At 44.0% G+C, this 25,456-nt stretch overlaps 1 protein-coding gene across 2 annotated transcripts in view; it reads right to left on the minus strand.

Annotated features, from left to right (window-relative positions):
- The window catches only part of LEO1 (LEO1 homolog, Paf1/RNA polymerase II complex component), a 55,398-nt gene that overhangs the window by 6,752 nt on the left and 23,190 nt on the right, over positions 1–25,456 (minus strand). The window contains exons 7-14 of one of the 2 annotated variants that reach the window (XM_057306334.1): positions 25,183–25,277; positions 24,517–24,651; positions 23,247–23,382; positions 20,859–21,045; positions 18,716–18,813; positions 3,094–3,188; positions 2,433–2,567; positions 71–206 (exon numbers count right to left, since the gene is read on the minus strand). In XM_057306334.1, the coding sequence (XP_057162317.1) occupies positions 71–206; positions 2,433–2,567; positions 3,094–3,188; positions 18,716–18,813; positions 20,859–21,045; positions 23,247–23,382; positions 24,517–24,651; positions 25,183–25,277 (1,017 nt within the window). Of the gene's footprint in view, positions 1–70; positions 207–2,432; positions 2,568–3,093; positions 3,189–11,362; positions 11,603–18,715; positions 18,814–20,858; positions 21,046–23,246; positions 23,383–24,516; positions 24,652–25,182; positions 25,278–25,456 lie in introns of those variants that run through there. The other variant, XM_026518487.4, reaches the window with a different exon arrangement.

Below are 25,456 nucleotides of genomic sequence, written 5' to 3' on the forward strand. Positions count from 1 at the left end.
TGAATTAGTATTCTGGGAAGTACAGCTCTTAATGCCCCCAAAATCCCAGGATAAAGCTTAGCCAACATACCTTCATCATTTCCGTGCGCTGGCATTCAGGATCACGACCGGCCATTGGTAAGATCCTAATCCTCTGGGTCTTTGCGCATCTCTTATCCAGTGGCAGGGTCATCTTTCTGTGGGTGGCACAGTCTGTCGAGTGAGGTCTGCTGGGGACAGACAAGAACACTGAGAGGCGATTATACAAGGGCACAGACAGGTGTGGACAGTGACCACTTCCCCTTCGGCAGATGAGGGAGGCCGGGCCGCGGGTCCTGGCGCTCTGAGGCGTCCTCATTCTCTCCTCCCTCCCTCCGTCCCTTCTCCAGGGAAAGCTGATGGGGGGAAGGGCAAGTGGAAGAAGGAGGAGAGCAGGCAGCAAGGTCAAGGGCTTTTCCAACCCCCCCCCCCCATGACAGTCAGAGAGAAAAGAAGGGTATGAAATCTCAGTTCCACGAGGGTGCTGCAGAGGCCAAAAGTCAAAATTCGATTCGAGAACTAGAGAGGCGTCCCTCCATCTGAATACGATTAGAAGGAAGGTCAAAGCAAGGAGGCCTCAGGACAGCGCAGGACAGTAGCAGCTGGACTAGGAGTCCCTGGCGCAGAAAGTAGTACAGCCCTGACGAGAGGGAGACAGGTTTTTAGTGCTTGGGAAAGAAGAAAGGGAGAGTCCCTGAGGCTGGAGAGAGATGGGACGTAAGGCGTGTGGAACACGGAGCACAAGGGGAAAAAGCACGCTGTAGAATCGTTCGTCTCTTACGACACCATTCGAAGGAGCTCAGTAAGAGGCTGGATTTGAGCAACATTTATTATGCCAGGTCTCTGCCTTGCGTGACGTCTTATGTATTATTTGACTTAACTGATGTCCTGTGAGGTAGATATAATCTCTACTTTATAGATAAGGAAACTAAAATATTAGTGAGAGTGAGGGGCGCCTGGGTGGCTCAGTCAGTTAAGCGTCCGACTCTTGGATTTCAGCTCACGTCATGATCTCAGGGTTATGAGATCGAACCCTGTGTTGAGCTCTGTCCTGAGTGTGGGGCCTGCTTAAGATTCTCTCTCTCCCGGGGCGCCTGGGTGGCACAGCGGTTAAGCGTCTGCCTTCGGCTCAGGGCGTGATCCTGGCGTTCTGGGATCGAGCTCCACATCAGGCTCCTCCGCTATGAGCCTGCTTCTTCCTCTCCCACTCCCCCTGCTTGTGTTCCCTCTCTCGCTGGCTGTCTGTCACATAAATAAATAAAATCTTTAAAAAAAAAAAAAAAAAGATTCTCTCTCCCTCTCCCTCTGCACCTCCCCCCAAGTCACACACTCTCTCTAAAAAAAATAAAAAATAAAAGTGAGATTGAGAATCTTCTTCAAGCTTACACAGAAGTGAGGTACCACCTCAAAGCCGTCTAGCCTTAGAAAGGGGTAACAGATTAAAGGGTAATTTACATACTATAAAATTCATTCATTTTAATATACAACTAAACAATTTTTTTAAATTATAAAGTTGTTGGGTGCCTGGGTGGCTCATTCAGTTAAGTGTCTGCCTTCAGCTATGGTCATGATCTCAGGGTCCTGGGATCAAGCCCCACATCGGACTCCCTGCTCAGCGGGGTGTCTGCTTCTCCCTCTCCCTCTGCTCATGCTCTTTCTCTCTCTCAAATAAATAAATCTTTAAAAAAAAATTATAAAGTTGTGTGACCATTATTACAACCTGAATTTATTTATTTATTCATTTATTCATTTATTTATTTATAAGGATTCTGTAATCTTTATAAATTGAGCCACCCAGGTGCCCCTACACTCTGATTTTAGAACATTTCCATGACCTCAAAAAGAAAGCTTGTGCACACAGTTAGTCTGTTAAGGGCCCCACTTTGAGGAGAGCCGCATGAAGGACAGAAGCACTGTGTCCTCAGCGGGCAGGTGTGTGGAGGAGGGAGTGAGTAGCGTCCAGAGAAGAGGCTGCAGCCTGGATATGGAACACCGCCCGCGTGTGGTCAGGCCGCAGCCCCTCTCATCATCCAGCCCTTTCCTCCTCTGCACACGCCAACAACGCGCTCGTGATCGGCCAGCCTCCCAGCTAAATGCCACTGAAGGGAAAGGACACGGGCCAACTGAGTGGCAAAGACCCATCTTCTAGGCCTACCAGGTGCACTGACCAATGTGAATTCACTCGCTGGTCGTCTGGTTTACACAGTGGCCTCCTGTTGGTTTTGACAGCAAGTACTGGCTCCCTGAGAAACAGCGATTTGTAGTAAAAGTGGAAAACCAGCTTGGGAACCAGACCATGTCCCTGGCGAGCTACACCTTGAAATCACGTCAATCGGGGCTGAGTCAGGCTTTCTGCCAACTCCGCCCTGCCGCTCTTTCACTACCAGTAGCAACATGCCGGCGTGAACAGTTACCTGAAGGTGAGTCTGGATTTAAAGACAGCCTGTCCCTGTAGACCAGTGTCTTCTCGGACGAACAGGTGGCTGTGACTGCCCTGCATCGGGGCTTTGTAGACATCAAACACTTCACTGCCTAGATGCAGGGAAAGGCTGTAACGAGAAACCATTCAGTACTGCGGTGGACACCGAACAAATCCTACAGTTCCCGTTCTCCCCTGATTTTACTTAAATGCTGAGGAACCACGTACTCCATTCATGAGAAACTCAGAGGCGCTATAAATAACGTATTCCCTTTTAAAGCAAAAGGTGGTAAAATTCATTCTTCCTTTAACTACGAATATAATTGTTTGTCATTTTCCCAGTCTCGACCCCTTCATTAATAAGACAGAAACATGTTTTTCCAGCATACCGATTTCTACTGCCCATTAGTGCCTCATGTGTGTGAGCTAAGCATTAGGCTTTCCCCCCGAGAAGGCAGCTACCGTGAATCTGATCACATCCTGGGCCCACTTCTCAAGCGTCCTCCCAGAGGCCTAGATTTTGTTAATTCTCAAGTTAACAAAGAACCCCAAATGAAAGATGAAAGATGGCCCCAAAGTAAGGTCCTGCACAGAGAACTCCGTTCCTCCCGCATCCCTCTGGGTGTTCCAGCGCCCTCCAGACATTACGGGCTCACCTCCCGTCAGACCACTTGACCACCCGAGCATTGCTTTCCTTAACTTCATTTCCTTCCTCGTCCCGGCGTTTCCTCCATCTTATCGTATTTTCTACCTGGTTCAAAACACAAAGGCATTAGAAAAGCAATGTAACTAAACTGCATGTGCTTTTTTCCTCCAGTGACTTATAACCCGTGCCAAGAATTCATAGGTAGTGATAAAGGAAGCTCCCAAAAGAACTAGCCCATCAGGAGACGTGGAAACCCTCCCGCTACAAATACCTACAGAGGCTGGTTAAACTGACCATTTTGTTTAAATCTTTCCTAAGCTCTAGTTCATAGCAGTGGAAGCAGAAGCCACGTACGATGCAGGATGGAGGTATTACCACACACACACACACACACACACACACACACACACACACACGGAGCTCCAAAGAAGAGAGGATGACGCTTTGGGTCCACATGGGGTAGGCAGTTAAAATGGAGACCTCTGCTGGCAGCAAGTCCACCTGAAGGGCTACGAACCCAATGACGGAGGGACTAGTAAGCCTGGCCTAGTAAGACAGGGAAGCTCTGGGCATTAAATTAAAAATATAAAAGAGTACACGATGAAGACATGAACAACAAATTAAAACCGGAGACTTCCACTTTGCCCTGTTTTTTAGTTCAAACGTGTCCTACCCATGTCGTAGGGAACTCCAAATCACAAAGGTAGCATAAAAATCGGCTCTGCCCCCCGGCAGCAGCTCGTCCACGACCCCCAGCAAGAAGACAGCAGCCTGCGAGAGCACCGGTGTCCTGCCGTCCCAGGCCTTCCTGAGAGGAGCCGCCTGAAGACCAGGCCTCTCTTTGTGCAGAGTCTGAGCTCCATGAAGAGCCTGAGAGGTTTCCGCCGTGGGTGGTTGCCGGGATCTAAGCAGAGGCAGCTCCACACACCTAACTACATTTATCCTCGAGGAAGTAGCTAACAATTTTCAAGAATCTGTATCGTTACTTCCACTGAACCATTACAACTTCGAGAAAAAGGTTAGAAAAGTGACGATTACAGGGATTAAAAAAAGAGTATATAACTTCTCCCCTAAAAATATTCTGAAAAGACATTTCAGTCCTCGTTCTAAAGTTGTTTATTGACTGAAGACTAAACATAAATGATCATTTCATAATCTCAAGTCTCAAATCATTACCTGTTTCACTTAACGAAAAATTTCAAAAGAAAAAGAAAAAGGAATCGTATAGAATGGTACCTTTAATCTTAACCTGGTTCTATCTTCTTCATCAAGCACTTTCTCACCTTCAAATTCATCTTCATAATACTGAGGATCGAAAGGTCTAAAAATCGTTTTTTGATCTCATATTAGCCATATTTAGTAATGAATATTAATGCTTATAAAATAGTCATCTTTAAAACATACACCATGTTAAAAGTCACAGTAAACAAATGACTTCGTGTAAAATTTCAAGAATGTATGCAAATTGGTATACTTTCTTGAAATTTGATTTTAAAACATTATTTGAAATAAAATCCAAGTGTGGCTAATAATTCAAAGTCTTGTTTGAAGAAATGTGTCTTCTAAAATATAAATAAGAATGGTCTATCTTTCTATTTTTTAAAGAAAAGTATCCTGTTCAATTACACAAGAACTATACTCATGAACTTTTATGAAAAATACCCATCAATACTATTTTGTTGTCCCAAATCACTGTCTTTTCCAGTCATAGTGGCTTTTGCACTGAACATTTATGATTTCTCTAGTAAACTTTCTCAATCTCATCTTCTGATTTTTCAGCTTTACGCTAGTGAAAACCACCTTATCAGCTATCATGTCTGTTTATTTATAAGAGCCAAAATGCTAGAAAAATCATTCACATTAAAATTCTCACACAAGGGACGCCTGGGTGGCTGAGTGAGTTCGTTAAGCATCTGCCTTCGGCTCAGGTGCTGATCCCAGAGTCCCAGGATTGAGCCTCGCCCCAGGCTCCCCACTCAGCAGGGAGTCTGCTTCTCCCTGTGACCCTCCCCCCTCTCGTTTACTCTCTCTCTCTCTCTAATAAATACATAAAATCTTTAGGGACGCCTGGGTGGCTCAGTCGGGTAAATGTCTGCCTTGGGCTCAGGGTTCTGGGATCGAGTCCTGCATCAGGCTCCCTGCTCTGCCTGCAGCTCCCTCTGTCTGCTGTTCCCGCTGCTTGTGCTCTCTCTCTGACAAATAAACAAAATCTTAAAATAAAATCTTTACAAATAAAATTCTCACAGTAACCCATCAGTTTTTACCACAGCACATCCTAAATTTACTTTTCCAGAGGTATATGAGGAATCTCCAACTCATAAGAAAAAAACATTTACATTCCACGTATTTTAGTTTAATATCTTGAAAAAAAAAAAACTTTAATCAGTCCTCTTACTTGGGTTCTATGCTGAGAAATTTAGGTAGTTTAACAAAGTACAATTCATTTCCTAAATCGGAGTTGATACTGGGGATTTCTACTTCCATTCTGGTTTCAGAAATCGGCTCTTCCTCCTGGTGGTCCTGAGGCACTCCAAGTTCATCCTAAGAGAGGAGTCAGGATGTGAGAGCTTGAAGTGAAATGAAAAATGCTCTAGCCCTTCTAGAGTACTAGGAGATTCAGGTGTGACTGAAAATAAATTCACACACCACTTTAGGAACAAAACAGTCAGCAACCCCTCCAGCCCTCTCCCTAAAATTTCATCCTCTCCCCCAAAAATACCACTATGGGAAACAAGATCTGTTGGCCTGCATTACCAGAAAAAATATCTATTCTGTCAACATATCTGGTTTCATAAGACATTTTTATTTTTTTTTTTTTATTTTTTTTTTTTAGGGAAGTTGGAACTGTTTATTTTCCACATCTGTAACCTTGGCAAGCAGCCTCACATTTCTTTTTTTTTTTTTTTTTTTTTTTTTTAATTAATAATGATTTTTTATTATATTATGTTAGTCACCATACAGTACATCCCCGGTTTTCGATGTAAGGCTCGATGATTCATTAGTTGTGTATAACACCCAGTGCACCATGCAATATGTGCCCTCCTTACTACCCATCACCGGTCTATCCCATTCCCCCACCCCCCTCCCCTCTGTAGCCCTCAGTTTGTTTCTCATAGTCCATAGTCTCTCATGTTTCATTCCCCCTTCTGATTACCCCCCCTTTCTTTATCCCTTTCTTCCCCTACTGATCATTCTAGTTCATAAGACATTTTTAAATGACAGAACTGTGAAAATGTGCAACCCCTCAGTACTAAGTAACTTAAAATCAGAGAAGAAAGTCGAACAGCACATGCCTTCTGGCACAGGTTTGCGTTAAGGAAAACTTCAATCAGGGATGCCTGGGTGGCTAGGTCAGTCAGTCAGCTAAGCTCCTGCCTTCAGCTCAGGTCGTGACCCAGTCCCGCATCTGGCTCCTTGCTCAGTGGGGAGCTTGCTTCTCCCGCTGCCTGCCCCTCCCCCTGCTTGTGTTCTCTCTCTCTCTGTCTTTGACAAATAAATAAATAAAATCTTAAAAAAAAAAAAAAGGAAAAAAAAACTGAAATCAATGGGCATCTGGTTTAAATCAATGGGCATCTGGGTGGCTCAGTCGGTTAAGCGCCTGCCTTTGGCTCAGGTCATGACCCCAGGGTCCTGGGATTGAGCCCGCATCGGGCTCCCTGCTCAGCGGGGAGTCTGCTTCTCCCTCTCCTCCCTGTTGATGCTCTATCTCTGTGTCTCTCTCTCTCAAATAAATAAAATCTTAAAAAAAAAAAAAAAAAAAGAAAGAAAGAAAAACTTACAGGTTTTCAAATTATGAGTTCTCACAGTTTAGCCCCTAAAGTATGGCACTGACCTCATTCTGAGCAGTTCCGTCTGTGCCCTCAAATATCTGCAATTCCCAACATAGCTGAGAAAGTCACCCATTCCTCAGATGTTTCAGACCGCTGCTCAATTGTCGATGTCCTCTCTCCACAGGAGTCAGACCCTTCAGCCTTTGAAACTTTCTTTGACCAATAGGACCTGTTGAGGTGATTGTACTTACAGCAGGCTGCCCTGGGATAGTTTGTTCGCTGTCTCCATCGCTCTCTGAAGAGATGTCATCTATGTCTCCAAACAGATCCATGGTCCCACTGTGACCCTCAATGCTGGGAGAAAATGACAGTATTAATTTCTCTCATTGAGGTTCTTCACACAGTTCTTAGCCCATCTCTTCAACATTTTCCCAAGATTCAGAAACCAAATCTCCCCTAAGCCAACCTGGAACCGGCTCCCTGAGCCCAGCCCCCAGAAGCCTGACAAGTATCTGTGGAGCAGGAAGGTGGCTAAGTTGGTTGGTAGAAAGCAAAGCTGCTGTGATAGCCAGCTTTCAACATAGTTCTGGTGGGTCCTGCCTCTGATACTCCTGCCCTTGCGGGCTCCTCCAACATGTGTCATGGTTGGCCTATGGGATCAATAGAATAAAACCTCACTTCCAAGGCTAGGCCACAACAGTGTCGCTTTTCTGCCTTGTTCTTTCTCTCCTTAGGCCATCTGCTCTGGAGAAGCCAGCTGCCATAACACAAAGACACACAAACTGCTATGGAGAGGCTCATGTGGCAACTAACTGAGGCCTCCTGCCAAGAGCACGTGAGTGAGCCATCTTGGAAACAGATCCTTCCGTCCCAGGCAAGCCTGTAGAGAATGCATTCTCAGCCAACACCTTGAGTGCGGCCTCATCAAAGACCCTGAGCCACAACTACCCTGCTAAGCCAATCATGACCCTCAGAAATTGTGGAATATTAAATGTTAGTTGTTTTCATCCGGGCTTCTCAGGGGAGAAGCGGAGTAGCTGGAGAAGGTGAGGGGCGGTATGCAGGTAACACAAGATATGTTTAATCCAACACTCTTATCTCCCTAAGCCTTTGGATTCCCTCCACATAATGCCAGGGAAGCTTCGTTCCAAGGAGGCCAGCAGTGAGTTTGCTGTAGCTCAGCGACTCCGGAGCCATGTCCCGCCGTACGTGCTAACACAGCGGACCCTGAACACGTAAATGCACGCAAACCAGTCGATCTGGCCCAAGCTATTGTTACAGTCCGTCCTTCAGCTCACATCTTAGCAAGTATTTCCACACATATTCCCTAGGCTTCTCCCTGTATGAGCAAAACCTTGCAGTTCCTTTGCTCTACAAGCTATTTCTTCTTCAGTGGGGAGTTTGTGCTTTCTCCGTCAGAGTAGGAGATCCTAGCGGTGGGGTGGCTGGTACCAAGTGGGTCAGACAGCATGCAGTTGGCTGAGTCTTGAGGAGAACGGAACCTGCTCCAGGTGACGTTGTTACAGTGTTTTCAAGCAAGGAAAGACCAGTTTCCTCAGACGCAGGGAAGCAAACTGCTTCTCCCAGGCAAGGGAGGCTCAGAGTGACTAGGAAATTGAGTTTTTCTGTTTCTTCTGAGTCCGAACAGACATCCCACTCCTAGCTTCTTTCTCTATCAATATCCTTTCACGTAAGCCTTCGAGAGGCTGTGACTTCAACTAATGTTGCAATTCTGCAACCGCACAATTGAATGTTTAATATTCAGCTACCTCAGCCCTCTGACTACGAGACAGAAGATTCGTTAGGGCTGTTAGGAAAGCTCACTGTTCTCTGACCACCTCCTGAGCTGAATGTTCAAAGACCTAAGTTTGTAATTTTCTTCTATAAGTGCTCCCAGGCACCTGGAAGTACCCACCCCACACTGTAGTCCGCATAATCGTCGCTACTGCCTAACCAGTGTAGCAGCCACTTGAGCCCCTGGCCGGAGGGGATAATCTGATTCGCCATGCCACCACTCTGGGCATCGCCGACATCCCGTTTCTTTGGTGTGGAGCTCAGATCTGCATTCAAACCCAAACTAATCTACAAATCACACCTTTAAGGATTTGTCTCCTGGACTACCCAGTCAGGTTCAAGTTGGGGAACAGAAAACACACCAGCTGTCTACACAGAATTTAATTAAAAATATTTTTTTACTTAAGTTTCCACTCCTAGAAATGAGGGAACAAAGGGAAGAGGTGGAATTATTAAACTTAAAAACTTATAGTATGGAGCTGAAACTCATACCTGAGGAAAAGAAGTGTCCAGCTGGCACTGATGCCTCAGGGAGGGGGGCGGAGAGGGGATACAATGAAGCTGGCTCTCCAAGTTCTGGTAAAGCTGCAAAATGAATGAGCTGCTGCGGAAAGGAACTGCCTCTGCTGAGGTGAAGAAGTGTTTGTGGGCCCCCTTAGAAAAACTGCAAGTTGACAGGAAGCTTCCAGAAAGTTCCATAAACAAACAGGAAGGAGCAATCTCTTCTTTGTTATTCAGTCTTCCGGTCTTCCTCCAGCGCCCCCTAACAGGGGGCAGCTGGCAAAGATGAAACATGCTTGCAGAATCTCGGCTTCAGCATCACAAAGCTTGGTATAAAACGGTGGGTTTAGAGACGAAAAGAGCTTAATAACGGATACACATGACTACTAGTTAAAAAAACAAAACAGAAAATATACTGCCTTAAAAAGGACAGCCAGGATGAAGGCTCTTAAAAGCCAGGCATAGGAGTTTCAACTTGATAAGCAAAGAAACAGCAAGAGACTGAAGGTTTTGGTGCTAAGTGGCACATAAAAAAGAAAAAAAGAAAAAAAAAGAAAAAGAAAAGTGGCACATTGGGGATCTAAGACCTCCTTCTTTTTCCATGTCACTTTTCTTTCTCTGTCGTTAGGGTTCAGGTAAGCCTCCCACAGCCACCACTCCCAGACTGTACCAACAGCACTAGAAAGGAAGCAGACAGAATCCACTCATAAGGGAAAGATTAGTCTACATAGGAGACCACAGAAAAGACAAATACGTGTGTGGTACATTTAAAATATACAGGCAGGGACGCCTGGTTGGCTCGATCAGTTAAGTGTTGAACTCTTCATTTCGGCTCAGGTCATGATCTCAGGGTCATGAGATCAAGCCCTGAGTCGAGCCCAAGTCGGGCTCCACACTCGGGGGGGGGGGGGGAGTCTGCTTGAGATTCTCTTCCCCTCTCCCACTGCCTCTCCACCTCCCCCCCCCCACTTGTGAGAGCACAATCCATCTCTAATAAAGAAATCCTTTAAAAAAATTAAACATACCTGCAAATTCTTTGCCACTCCAGCCATCAATAGGAGTCAAATCCCTCCCTCAGAATACAGGTACACATTAGTGACTCACTTTTAATGAACAGAAGGCACTGGATTTGGATGTGACTTTCCATGCTAGCCATAAAACCTCAAAGAGGCAATGCAGCTTTTACCTGGCTCCCTCTCTTCGGATGTTCACTGGGACCCCAGCCAGCATGCTGTGAGAAAGCAGGGCCAGGACTGGGAGGCAAAAGTGAGACATTCACCTTGGGTAAAAAATACAAGGGATGTCAAAATCTCAGTGATCGAGATAAATGACACTGCAATACAATGTTTTTTAAAACTCCATGTGAAAAACCCCATGAACAAAATATCAAAATTTTAAGTAAAGCAAAGATCCATCCAGCTCTGTGTACTTCTGCTACTCTCCTCACCTGCCTTACCCTCATTCCAGCCATCAGATCCTGTTTATGTAAAATGCTGACATTCTGTTCATCATGGATTTTTGCATTAGTCCCAATTTTTTTTAACGTCATATCACAATAGTATTTATCTTGATTACTATAATGGGCTGAATAGGGATACCACCCCCCCCCCAAGGTTCCTATCTACCCAGAACTTCAGAATGTGACTTTATTTGGCAGTAGGGTCTCTGCAGATACAATTAGTTAAGATAAAGTCCACTGAATTAGGGTTGGTCCTAAACCCACTGACTGGTGTCCTTATAAGGAGAGGAAGAAATGGAGACACACAGAGACACAGAGCTAACAAAGGAAATGAGCCATGTGAAGACCAAGGAAAGACTGGAGTTCAGCTGCCAAAAGCCAAGGACTGCCAGGAGCCCCCAGAAGCTAGGACAAGGCAAGGCAGGATTCTCCCCTAGAGCTTTCAGAGGGAGCCTGGCCCTGCCAATACTTTGATTTAGGATTTCTAGGCTCCAGAATTGTAAAAGGACACATTGCTGTGGTTTTAAGCTACCCAGTTTGTGGTACTATGTGACGGCAGCCCTAGCAAACAACAATTACAGAAGCTCTTTTCGGGCCCCTTTGAACTCTGCACCCCAGAGGAATGCCGCACTTGCCTCACCTGGCCCTGACTGGGAAGCTTCTTTGTGCGGCAGGGGAAGGGCAGAGCGGGAGGAATTCACTGGCTTATACAGAATCAATTTGCTTTAGGTAAAATAGACTTCCTGAACAGAGACTTGCTTTAAAAATTTTTTTTATTACAATTAAAATTACACAAAAGCAAATCAATTCATTTCAATCAAAATAACTCATGTTTACATCATATTTAATAAACTGTACAAAAAATACATAAAATGTTTTCACATTGTGCTTCAATCATCATCTTCTTCCTCTTCATCACTGATCACATACTTCTTATGCTTTTTACTTGCTTTATCATCATCTTCTGCTTTTCTCTTTCCAGAAGGTTCCCCTTCCTAAACAAATAAAATTTTTAAAAATCTGAAAGTCAATAGAAAATATTTCTAGGAAGATTTATCAAAAGTAGCTCTGAGCTGAATGATCCTCTGAAAACACAAAATAATTTTTAAAATAAGAACATTCATCGAATGAATAAAACCAGTGGTGAAGGTCATGGCCAGTTTCCAAATCTACAAGTACTAGAAGCATTAAAAAATGACAACTATCCAGAGCTAATTACAAACTATAAAACAACCCAACTTCAGGACTGGAAGGAAGAGCTAAGAAAGTATTAGCAATCTCTTGAAAGGGAGGCCTTGTACATGGAGAAGGGCAGACAGGAAACTGCCTGGGAAGGGTCAGGGCTCTCCAAAGAAGTCTGCCTGCATAACCACTGATCCTGTGGAATATTTTTACTGTGATTAGGTGATTAATTAAACTCTTCTTCTGCTTCCTTGGCATTTCACCTCTTTGTTATCTAAAATTCAGTATTTTAGGGGCGCCTTGGTGGCTCAGTTGGTTAAGAGTCTGCCTTCAGCTCAGGTCATGATCCCGGGGTCCTGGGATCGAGCCCTGCATTGGGCTCTCTGCTCAGCAGGGAGCCTGTTTCTCCCTCTCCCTCTGCCCCTCCTCCCACCCTCGTATTCTCTCTCTCTCTCAAATAAATAAAATCTTTAAAAAACTAAAATAAAATAAAATTCAGTATTTTAAAGCCCATCAATTTTTTAAAATAATGATTTCCTGTTTGGGATATACTAAAAACTCCCATCATAAAGGTTTAAAAAAATATTTGAAGAAATTAAAGGCCTATTACACAAGTCTGCAATACTTAAAATCATGTACGATGTTCTAATAGAAACAAACAATTCAGGAAGTTATCTAAAAACAATTTTTACAGATAGAATTCAAATATAGCAACATCTAAATAATATTAATTACTGGCGAAAATGGATCGCTACGCAATATGGCGCTCCAGAACTGCCTTAACCGGCTTCCTCACCAAAAATTCAACAGGGGGAACAGTCAGAAGGCTGAAGCTGGGGAAGGCCAGGCTCTCTTGCTATGACCAGAGAATGTTTCTGGATGCACAAGCTGGCACAGCGACTTTTTCTGATGCCCCCTATGGCTGGCCCTCTGAGGAGCAAGATACCATCCCACACCTGTTTCCTGCCTTATCACCCCAAATGCATCCCCACAGACCTGACGTGCCACAGGAGAATTCCAGGGGGAAAGTTATGAATCCAGAGAGATTTTCAGAAGTCCTCTTGCACTTACTTCCTAGCTGGCAACAGTGAAGTTATCCAAACAGCGATCTGGAAGATGGATCCTGCCTCCAGGGTGTGACAAGAGCTCCCTTCTACTTCCTAGCCTAGAGAAAATCCAGATACTTTCCTTCTCTCCCAGTCTAACATCAGCAAAGGCAAAGAGGACATTCAATCCTACCGTTTGTCTTTTCATTTATTTTCAGATGAAAGTCTTATTTTAAACACTTTACATGCAAGCCCACTGTGGCAACCTTCCCTACGTAAACCTCATTTTATTTTCAGCTCTAAACATCTTCAGCTCTAAAATTCTCTAAGGAGTTTAGTCTGAGTGAACTAAAGGACTGGCATGGTACTTCTAAAAGGTGGCAGAGCCTGAAACCAAGAAAGAGACTCTTAACTACAGACAACAAAGAGGGGAGGTGGGTAGGGAGGTGGATGAGAAAGGTGAGGGGGAGTAAGGAGGGCGCTTGCTGTGCTGAGCACTGGGTGATGTATGGAAGGGCTGAATCACTACACCGTACCCCTGAAACTAATATCACACTGTATGTTAACAAACTCGAATTTAAATAAAAACTGTAAAATAAATAAGTAACAGGTGGTAGAGCCTGTCCTCAAGGATGCAGGACACGGCCGAGCAGATTGGAAACGATCAGGGCTCCCCAAACAAGTCCAGCTGGCACCGATCCCAATCCACCGTCCAGGGTCAGATGCTCCAGAATTCTGCCTGGGAAACCCTGCCGGGACTGATTTCCCCGCGGCTACAGGCAAGCACAGTAAAGCACAGCAAGGGCACGCTGGGCTTAGTGAACGGCAGCCTTCCGGAGAGCTCACGTTGTGCAAGTAAAAACGTGGGCTTCCGCCCTACTGAACTGAGCTGGGACATATCCTAGCGCCGTGTATAAATGCAACAAGTGACAGAAATATCCCTATTAGACCGAAGTCTGCCTACATAGCCACGAATGCAAGCCCATATAGATATAGGAATGGCAGCCCAGTTTTGAAGGAATTGTCCTCCAACAATTTAAAACGAATTTCAATTGTTTTTAAAATTAACTAATTTTTTTCATACTAATAAGCCCGCTCTCAGAGTTTATTTAACACAAAACATACCTAAGAATACATGTAAACAGGAGTGTCTTGAAGTATAAGAGGCCAACACCAAGAATGTCAAAGTCCTCCAGGGAAATATATTCAGAATCCCGATCATGGGAAATCCTATACTGGAGAGCGAGCTGGGACTATGCTTGTTCCAAGTCACCTAAGGTCCCACGAACAGAGGTAGGACCTCTAACAGGAAAGGCAGGACTGCCAAGGTGGGGAATGGAGGCTCCATGAGGGAGAGCTGGGAGAGGAACCAGACCACTGGGTACCACCTTCTAACTAATCCTTCTCAGCAGGTCACCTGCTCCATCTAAGAAAGCTGAGGACTGGCCATGATCCTTTCCTTTCCGTTTTCTTCTTGTTTCTTTCTACTTGGGTCTTTCCTTTTTCCAGTTTCTCCTCTTACCCATTTTTCTACCTTTCAAGTTATATAGGTTTCCTAAAGTTTACTGCTTACAAAAATAAGGGAGGATAAAAAAGCTACTTTTCTCCTTTTTTGCAGCTCAGACCCTGTTGGGGAAGGGAAGCTAGCATTTCCTGTTCAGATACCACACGCCACTGTGCTACCCACTTCTGTATCTGTCATTTATTATCATGCAACAACTCTGAAAGCAGCAAGCATAAATGCCATTGAAGAGATGAGGGTGAGGGAACAGACACAGAAATGTGAGATGACTTGATCAAGGCCATACAAGTGGCCATGATCCAATAATCCGGTTCATTATAATCTAGACTCATGCCCTTTCCCCCTATATTACAGAAAGCTCTGCTGATAATAGTAGTTCTCTGGGAACTTAGAATCTGCAAGCTCCCGTCCATCTCACCCAGGCTCATAGCGTTTGAATGGGGCTTAGTGTACAAACAGGGAGAGGGACCTGGAGCAGGTGTGACCCCTTACCTTCTCTCTCCCACTGCAACCCACAGCCAGGACTTGAGTAGTGAGAAGAAAGTGACCAGGGGACGGGAGGTCCAGGCAGAAGATTTTTCTGGTGTCATGAAAGGGGAAGGGAAGGGACGAGGAAGACGTACCAGAGTATTTGGGAGAGGAAGATAGAGGGTAGTTCCCATAATAGACAGCTAGGAGGTATTCACAAGAGGCATTTGTAGGTCAGGCAGTTACAGGTTTTCCCAGCCTAGAAGAAGGCTATTTGATGGATCACGTTTAAAAATCTCATTTCTGAAAATACTAGAGATAAACAGAAGTTCCATGGCAAATCTTAATTTTCATCCACAGTTTCTCCTTGCCAAGAAATAAAATAGCATCTGCTTAGATGAAGATTCCCGTTTGCCAACAGCGCAACACACTGTAAAACCATCATTAAGATGCTTTCTATATAATTTAAAACAAACATGTTGCAGAATAATTTGACAAGTTCTGTCTAGTTATCTTCCATAGCATGCCACTTCGAACAATGACTGGGAAATATGACAGGCTGTGACTGACAAACAGTAATGCAGCACAGAATTCTGCTTCACGTAAGAGCCTCACAGCAGTTTCTGGTTCACAGAAAACCGAAATGATCAAAATACATTGAAACCATGGATAACAGAAACGCAACATCTATTTCCTTCAATGTGACAAAATAATCCCTCCCTCCTGGAGGGAAAATATAAACAAATCAAAGCGATAGCAAGAAAATGAGGCATAATCAGAGGCCAAAAATTCAGTGAAACCAACAGGCAAGTAGAGCACTAAAGCAGGCTTTCTCCCTGAAGACCTTTACCAAACTGTAAACATCAGCTGTGGCTTTTATGCCCCGCAGGTGCCGAGGACAGGAGACAAACGCCAGTTGGAGATTAATAGCAGACCCCAATGACTACATCTTAAGTATAAAGGCAAACCAGAAATAAGCCCAGGCCCACTTCTTTGAGGCAGCAGTCAGTGAATTTCTTTGGTAAAGGACCAGATAATAAACGTCTTAGGCTTTGGTAAGACACATGGTTCCTGTTATGACTACTCGACTCCACGATTGTAGCAAAAAATATTCATAGACAATACATAAATGAATATGCATGTCTGGTTTCCAACAAAACTTTATTTAAAAAACGGCTGGCAGGCTAGTGAGCTGTCATTTGCCATGAGCGAGTTTGTATGAGCAAAGCATAACGTAGAAAGTGGCTGAATCACTGTAATATACACTTGAGGTGGGTCAACTACACTTCGACTTAAAACAAAAAGTTGGGGGGCGCCTGGGTAGCGCAGTCGTTAAGTGTCTGCCTTTGGCTCAGGGCGTGATCCCGGCACTCCGGGATCGAGTCCCACATCGGGCTCCTCTGCTGGGAGCCTGCTTCTTCCTCTCCCACTCCCCCTGCTTGTGTTCCCTCTCTCACTGGCTGTCTGTCACATAAATAAATAAAATCTTAAAAAAACAAAAAACAAAAAAAGTTGGCATTCTCGATTTTCTCACATATACAAGTTTGTGTATAATTGAATTCTTTGAAGAATGAACAGGATTTTGGAGAAAAAAAAAAATAACCAAGAACCAAGTAGTATGAGAAAGCTGCTTTCACAGAATGAGAGTTAAAGCCACTGATTGGGGGCGCCTGGGTGGCACAGCGGTTAAGCGTCTGCCTTCAGCTCAGGGCGTGATCCCGGCGTTATGGGATCGAGCCCCACGTCAGGCTCCTCCGCTATGAGCCTGCTTCTTCCTCTCCCACTCCCCCTGCTTGTGTTCCCTCTCTCGCAGGCTGTCTCTATCTCTGTCGAATAAATGAATAAAATCTTTAAAAAAAAATAAAAATAAAAAATAAATAAAGCCACTGATTGGATCACAGAATATCTGTCATCATTATAAAACAGAAAAAAATTAATTAATTCTGGGAAAATTCATAACCTCAAGTCAGAATTCTTCCAGGTAATCCAAAAAGACCTCATTCCAAGAACATACTTTAAAGTGATCCCAGGTGGCTGGGGGGCCTGGGTGGCTCATTAGGTTAAGTGTCTGACTCTTGATTATGGTTCAGGTCATGATCTCAGGGTTGTGGGATCAAGCCCTGCCTTGGGCTCTGTGCTGGGTGTGGAGCCTACCTGAGGTTCTCTTTCTCCCTCTCCACTCCCCCCACCTCTCGTAAGTAAGTAAATAAACAAATAAATAAATAAATAAAGTGATAAAGGTGGCTGATACCCAACACACCTGGCAGAGGCAAATATAAATCATCTTTATAGGAACGCATCAATCTAGACACCTCAAAAATTCCCATTCATCTGAGCTAATAAGTAAATCAATCATTTAATCCCAGGACACACAGAGAAATAAGTCATCAAGAAACGGCCAGTAAATGGGCAGTAAAATCACACATGTGAAGATTTCAGACACTGGAATTATCTGACGTAAAAGACTACACATACACAGGTTTAAAACACTTAAAGACAAAAAGGAGAAATTGGAAATAGGAGTTAAGGGAAGGAGTTTTTAAAATGACCATTTTGAAAAAGCAGCTACAACTAAACATTTTTTAAATGGCCAATTTAAGAAACTAAACCTCTACAGATGAAAACTAAAACGATCGAAATAAAAATTCAATGACAGATGGACAACATGAGACACAGCGGAAGACAGGGGCAGTGAGCGAGAAAAAGGCTCTAAAGAAGTATCACAGAATGCAGAGACCAAGACAAGGGAGATACGAAAGTCTGAGAGTTGTAGAGGACTGAGAAGGAAAAACAGGGAACAGGAATAACATTTAATCAGTTTCATAAAGAAAGGACAGAAAGAACAGAAGTAATATCTAAAAAACTGACGACTGAGAAATTTTCAGAACTGATGATGAATTCACATTCAGGAACAAATCCCAGTCAGAAAAATAAAAGGAAATACCAAAGAGATATCACAGTACAACTCAAGAACACCAAAGACAAAGAAAGATCTAAAAAGACTCAACTAAAAGAAGTCCTGGGGGTGTAACGTACAGGATGGTGGCTATAGCTAAAAATACAGTATTGAATATTTGAAAGTTGCTAATAGCATAGACCTTAAAAGGACCTTAAAAGTTCTTACCACAAGAAAAAAGTTTGTAACTATCTGTGATGAATGTTAACTAGACTTACTATGGTGATCATTATGCAATATATACAATTACTGATTCAATCATTATATTGTACACCTAAAACTAATGTTGCATGTCAATCACATCACAAAAAAAAAGACAACATTTCTCAGCACCTGTACTCTTATCATTCGGAAAGGATACTGTTGAAAATTAAGTTAAAATATTTTTAAATTACTTTGAAATTATGTATTATTTTGACACAATTTTAATTTATTGAATTACTCAATATTATTCAAATACTATTTCATCTAAAGAAAAAAAAAAGGGTTTTCTACCATAAGAATTGTTTCTATAATTTAAAAAAATATTGAAAATAAAAACAAAAGAAAGAGAGAAGACATAAATCACCTGATCTACCCACACTGAATGATTTCTAGTTTCTAGTCAAGCCTTGGTAGCTCAGGGCCCCGCACTTTTTCTCACAGGCCCTTCCATCCCCCTAGGACGCCCACCAGGCCCGTGTGTCCTGCAAGCTAACACTGTCTTCCACACCCAGTGAGAGGTCTCCTCCGAGCAGCCTTCCAACACCCGCCTGAGCACAGGGGTCAGACCCTCCTCCGGCCACTCCTCGTCCTGTCACTGCGTTGACCTCACTGACTTTCGTGAGGCACACAGACATCTGTCTGTGCTCCTGGGCTGGGAGCCACTCTTCATTCCAGGAGTGGACCCGAGGACACAGGGTAAACCCCTAGCATTGAATACATCTGGTTTTACCTCATCACTGGTCAGTTTCTTCGCTTTGAGTAATCTTTGAGCCTTATCTTCTTCTGATCCCTCATCACTGTCTGAAGAATAGATTCTGGCTCGTTCCTCTGAAAGCAAAGGAATGATTTGTGAGTAACTTTCAAAGAGGGTGATCTGTTCATTTCTGGATTCTTCTTCTGATGAATATCTTTAGTTCCTTCTGTACTTTTTTTTCTTTTTTCAAGAAACAAATCATTAAAAAATTTTTTATTTAAAAATAAATGTAGGGGCGCCTGGGTGGCACAGTCGTTAAGCGTCTGCCTTTGGCTCAGGGCGTGATCCTGGCGTTCTGGGATCCAGCCCCACGTCAGGCTCCTCTGCTAGGAGCCTGCTTCTTCCTCTCCCACTTCCCCTGCTTGTGTTCCCTCTCTCGCTGGCTGTCTCTCTGTCACATAAATAAATAAAATCTCTAAAATAAATAAATAAATAAATAATAAATGTAAGATTTCATATGTTGAAGTGAAGCACTTATCCTCTCAAAATACAAGAATGGTTCATCTGACCAGTTTTAAGTATTAAAAGGCTGTGTGCAAGGTCACTAAAGACACAAACACCACTTCTCTTCCAGAACAAGCTACTGACACCAGAGTCATTCTTTCAAGGGGATAACCGTTAATTCAAAATAAGCTTGATAAAGGCAAGCGGTGGCTTCCCAGTGCTGTAAAGACCATTTGTTGCCAGACGGACATCTCAAAAGGAGATGGAGATGAGTAACAGTCTGCACTGACGCCCCAGCCCAGGTGAACTCAAGATGGAATCAAGCACAGCTGACCTCTGACCAACCCTCTCGCAAGAGAACCCAGAGTCTTCCCTGGAACTGAACTGAACACTAATGAACTTGTCAGTTAGGTTTTTAATCTCTGGTGAACCGAATATTATGTATCTCTCCCCCTAACAGCATCCTCAATTTTTTTGTTTTTATTCCATTTTTATGTGGCTTATTTCCACAGTTCCTCTTTTCTGTGGGAGATGAGCACTAACCAAATAATAGTCTCTGTAGTGTAGTGCCAAAATAAATAACAGGTAGGCAAGAAGGTGTAACAGCTCACGAGAACAGATGCAGTCACTGCAAGAAAAGGAGAAAGGACTTTTATAGGATGGCAGAGAGGGGAAACTTGAGTGTTCTGAAAATCTGTCACTCGATATGGACAAAACTAGGCTACATGGTCACCCATGGTATACCTTACGCTGTTCAGTGGTTCCCAAAGCTCTATCAGGTTAATCTAGGGAGGACTGGAGTTTCATTTTACAGATGGGGACACAATATTCAGATATAAAGTCACTTCCTGAAGCTGATGACTGGTAAGAATAGGAATGATGGTTTTAGGTTATGTTTATTTAGTACTCGTATGTGCCAGGTGCAGGGCAAAGTACTTTACGTGTGTTACGTCATTTAATTCTCAAAACAACCTCATTTTGTAAGTACTGTCATTATTAATAGGTTGGTTTTTGGGTTTTTTTTTCCTGATGGGGTAACAGAAGGTAGGTATTGTAACTTTCTAAAAGTCATCCAACTAGAGAGTGGCAGAACTGAGTCAGGGACCAGGCAGCCTTCTACCTCAGGTTCAGTCTGCGGGCTGTGGGGACATGCCTGGATGCAGTACTGTGGTTGAGACAGAGGCCTCAAAAGTCAGATGACCCTGTTCAAGAACTGTCCACTGACCAACTACGCAACTTTGGGCAAGTTATTCCACCTCTCAAAGTCTCTGTTCCCTCAATAAGAACAAGACAGCAGTTCCCACCCTTTCAGGCTCACCTGGAAGAATTCTGCAATGTCTAGTTCAGTAGCCCTTGAAATGTATCACTCATTTACACTGGTTCCTCAAAACTAAAAAGTCCAGGGGCACCCAGGTGGCTCAGTTGGTTAAGTGCCCAACTCTTGATTTCGGCCCAGGTCATGATCTCAGGGTTGTGAGATAGAGCCCCAGGTCAGGCTCTGTGCTGGGTGTGGAGCCTGGTTAGGATTCTTTCTCTCCTTCTCCCTCTGTCCCTCCCCCCACCCTGCTGTCTCGAAAAAAATAAAATACCCAGTGACTGGGCACTCAGAGCAGGCCAAATGCAAAGATAAATTCCTGAACCCCAAAATTGTGAAACTGAACTTCTGCACACTCACCTCGAATGCCCCCCTTATACCGGTTTTTAATGGCAGCCAAGCTGATGGACTCCTCGCCTTCCTCCTCCTCATCATAGCGATCAGGTTCTAGGTAACTAGCACTCAGCCCCCGCTGGTGCTGTTTCTCTCTCATTCGGCGCTGCTGAGACTCCCTACGAATAGAAGCCCTCAAACGTTCTTCTTCTTTCTGTAAAGAAGCAAATAAAATACTGAACTTTAAAAAATGAACTCGTTTACGGCCCACTTTAACTACTTTTACTACAAAGAACGTGAAAATGCCCAGCCCAGGATAACACCTATTTTTGCAGTTCTCTCCCTTCCATACCTGTCACCACACACAGCAGTCACCTTGTGTAGTTTCATTCGAAGGTGTGAAGGCAACACGGGGTGAAGAGGCAGAAGGCTCCCTCGCGCTAACGGCCCGATCAGAACTGGCTCACACGTGGCCTTGGGAGCCACAGCGTGCCCCGTGCTGCCAGCCACTCAGAGCCCAGAAAGCAGCAACCAGCCTGAGGGACCTCGGCCAGGCCCAGTGGACACGTGAGGGAGGCTGTCTCTGCTAAGCCCTGAGACAGACACCCGGCTTACTCGGGCTCCACCAAACTACGACGGTGCCCAGAGAGTCCTGTCTGGGCCCCTCACCCCAGAGAGCTTCCCAATGGCCCCCGATGACAGAGGAGGTGGCGCTGGTAGGGTAGGGTCCCTGAGCCCCAAAGCAGACCATTCACACCCTTCCTCCGCCTGGCAATCCACAAGCGTTTACAAGGTAGAGACAGAACATGAGAGGTCAGGGATATCAAGGCATTTCTTTGAATTCATCATTTAATTACTCTGTATTACCGCACACAACTCCATGTTGCTAGACATTCTATGCAGCAAATTTTTCATGAAGGTTGTGCAGAGTATAGAGGAAAAAAATCACTGTTGGTACAACTGGGATCAAGAACAAACTAGCCCATTCCTTATGCATTGCCATAGAAACTGGGGAAGTGGAGGAGGGCTTGGGGGATTGTTTAAGGTGGTCCAGAGGACTCTTCCGATAATGCTGAGACCGGAGTCTAAAGGTTCCTCTAGCTACCTTCGCTTGAGGAGAAAAGGTGGGGAAACGGAGCAAGGAGTCAGGCTCCAAAGCCAATGCGCCTACACACCACTGGGTTAGGCACTGCTGTGAATCTGGTTTAGTTAACCTGCCTCCATGAATGAAATATAAGGAGGAAGAGAAAGCAGGGGCCCAGGGCCAGGCCATCAAAAGAGCCCGACAGTGAGATCAGTGAGAAAGGCCCTGAAGCAGCCGGAGTGTCTTCGCCTCACTGTGCCCTGGTGCACTGGGGAACGGAATCCCATGAAGCAGGCAGGGCAATGCGTGAGGCCTAGCAGGTTTCAGAGGATGAAACTACTCGGCTGCATTCGGCTTCTTAAAGCCAAGTGCTGCAAAAAAGGCCAATGGCGTCAATACAAGCATACAGTCCCATCACTAAGGGACTATGCCCCAGGACGAGTTTGTGCCCACCTGGCAGTTGTGGCAACTCTAACAGGTCGAACATTATAAATGGACCTTTGCTCGACTCTCCTTAGGCATGTTCCCACTCAAACTTGTCTACTTTTTTTCTACTTTAGACTACATCTTTAGCATTTCTATTAATTTTTGACACTGATTCTAAGCCAGACATAGCTCACTGAATCATCTTTGAAATTCTATACCAAGGTTCAGATCCCTTCAGTCACCAGTTTGTTCTTGAACTGTCAGGACCTGGTGAGAAACCCGAGCCCTTGCGTCTGGTTTGTGACCATCACTACATCACTCTTGTTGGGCAAATGCTTCGGGAATTGATCCGGCTCCGTGTTCACACTGGCGCACGCGAGCAAAGGTGGGTCAGAAGAGTTGAGAAACAAAGTTTTGGAAAATGCTATTCTTAACATACAGCTATACCTCATTTTTTTTTTGCAGATATTGTGCTTTTTTTTTTTTTCTTTTTTTTAAACAAACTGAAAGTTTGGGGCAACCCTGCGCCAACCAAGTCCATAGGCATAATTTTTCCAGCATCATTTGCTGCGTTTCTGTATCATATTTTGGTAATTATTCCAATATTCCAAACTTTTTCATTATTATATTTGTTATGATGATCTGTGATGAGTGGTTACGACTGAAAAGCTCAGATGATGGTTAGCAATAAAGTTTGAAACTAAGGTATATACATTTCTTTTAGACATAATGCTACTGCACACTATGGTGTAAACATAACTTTTACATGTACTGGGAAACAAAAAAATTAATTTGGTTCACTTTATTGCGATATTCACTTTATTGCAGAGGCCTGGAACCAAACCTGCCATTTCTCTGAGGTATGCCTGTACCAAAAATGCCAGGATAAAGCTCAGCCAACATACCTTAATCATTTCCGTGCGCTGGCATTCAGGATCACGACCGGCCATTGGTAAGATTCTAATCTTCTGTGTCTTTGAGCATCTATCTGCAAGTGACAGGGTCATCTTTCTATGGGTGGCACTGTCTGTAGAATGAGGTCTGCAGGAAATGAGCACAAATGCCTGTTTACCACATACATCTGTGAGCCAGTCATATCAACAGCACAAAAACAAGAGACCAGACATCATTTCCTACTCTCCAAAAAAAAAAAAAAAATAGGTGGGGACACTCCACTGCATATACTAGGTGATGGGATTCCAAACTTTCTTCATTCTGTGGCTCACTGGAACATTCTTATCTTACAAGTAAAGTAAAAAACAAAAGCTGGAATAAATGTCTCTGCAAGGCACAAGCACCCTCCAGAATCAGTAAATACACAGGCTCAAGGGGCATTTACTGAAAACAAAGTGCCAAGCGAGGTGCTTCACACTTACGGGTTAAATGATTCACTCTCATAGCTACGCTATAATTACTGTATTTTACGTATCAGGAAAGAGAGGCGGAGATTGAGAAAGCTGCACAGGGTCACACAAAGGGAAATGGGACAGACATACAGGTCTGATTCTGAAACCTCTACTTCTGATCACTACAATTCTCGAAAAGCTAAGTCATAACCAAGATTGCTGTGCCCTCTCTAAAGATAAACATTACCCAAGGAGGATGATCTGCTTCGAATAAAGAAAAGGGAAGCGCAACATTTCAGTGTAGTGCCTACCAGTCTAAAGAAGGGGAATGCTCTCACCAGCTGACCTCAGTGTCCTGGGCTGCCTGGGGGACACATCCCTGGAGAGGTACGGGGTACAGCAGCCTCAAGAATGGGATGACCCCAGCCTTCACACCCAGCTCATTGTCCTTCCTCTAATTGCATGCACACAACCAACCTCCAGTTACCAGTAAGTCCTCCAGATCAATTTTATTAAAAAAAAAAAAAAAAACCAGACACACTGACCAGCAAGTATTCTAGGCCCCCTGGCAGTTACAGACATCACTGGAATTAATAAATTAACACTAGCTCACATAACAGTCTCTTGTGAGTTTTCTCATTATGACCCGGTTCCCTGTGAAACAGCAACTTTTAGTGCACTTGACAAAACAGCCTTTGAAGCTTCAGAGCTGAAAACCAGACCTTGATCCCTGGTGAACTATACAGAAGGTTATGTCAATCAGGAGTCAAGTATTTTGGACAATATAGTCACTGCTTTTTCTATAAAAATAGTAGTTGATAATAGTTACCTGAATGTGAGTTTGGTTTTAAAAACGGCTTGTCCCTGTAGACCAGTACCTTGTCTGATAAAAAGATGGTTGTGATCTCCCTGGAGCGGAGCTTTGTAAACATCAAACACTTCGTTGCCTAAATGCAGCGACATGCTGAAAAGAAGGAACATTTCGCATATTAAAGTCATAAAGCTTTGTTCTACCGCTTCACTTTACTTTGTGATTCAACAGCTACTTTCTCTCCCTACACGGAGTTCAGAAGGAAAGAAAAAAGGTGGCATGAGGTGAGAAATGACCTACACGGAGTAAAACATGTTGTATGTTTATGTTTACAAACAAAGCGTGTTGAGAAGGAAAGCATGCTCTGCCGGGTACTCAGTTTTCCAACTTGTCACCTTACAGTGAGCAGCTTGCAATGGGGAGGAGAGCTGGTCTAACATTTCCAAACTACTATGCTGTGGCCGGAGAGGATGACCACATTTTGGGCCTACTTATAATGTCTTTCACCAGCCCGTCCGACCCGCAACTACCTATTTCTCTCAGGTCTTCTATGAAATGCCAGAGACCAAGCAATGGAAACACTTTAATAAGAGGTATCCCCCAAATAAGGTTTTCTTCTGAAGTTTGACCCCTCCTAGCCACATTCTAGGTATGTCAATGTTCTTCAAGGCATTTTGGGCTTACCTCCCATCTGACCACTTGACGATTCGAGCATTGCTTTCTTTGATTTCATTTCCTTCCTCATCCCGGCGTATCCTCCATCTTATCGTATTTTCTACCTGGTTCAAAACACAAGTGCCTTAGAATGCTCTAATTTATGCTTCTTTTCTTCTCAAGAGACATATAATCATAGAATTTCTGTCACACACTTAGTGACAGAAAAACAGACAACACTGAAACCCTCGTTTTAATCATCTAGAGATGCTGAATAAATTAACAACAGGAAAAACAATTGGCT

The sequence above is a fragment of the Ursus arctos genome, unplaced genomic scaffold (assembly GCF_023065955.2).
Source record: "Ursus arctos isolate Adak ecotype North America unplaced genomic scaffold, UrsArc2.0 scaffold_36, whole genome shotgun sequence".
Taxonomy (NCBI): Eukaryota; Metazoa; Chordata; class Mammalia; order Carnivora; family Ursidae; genus Ursus; species Ursus arctos.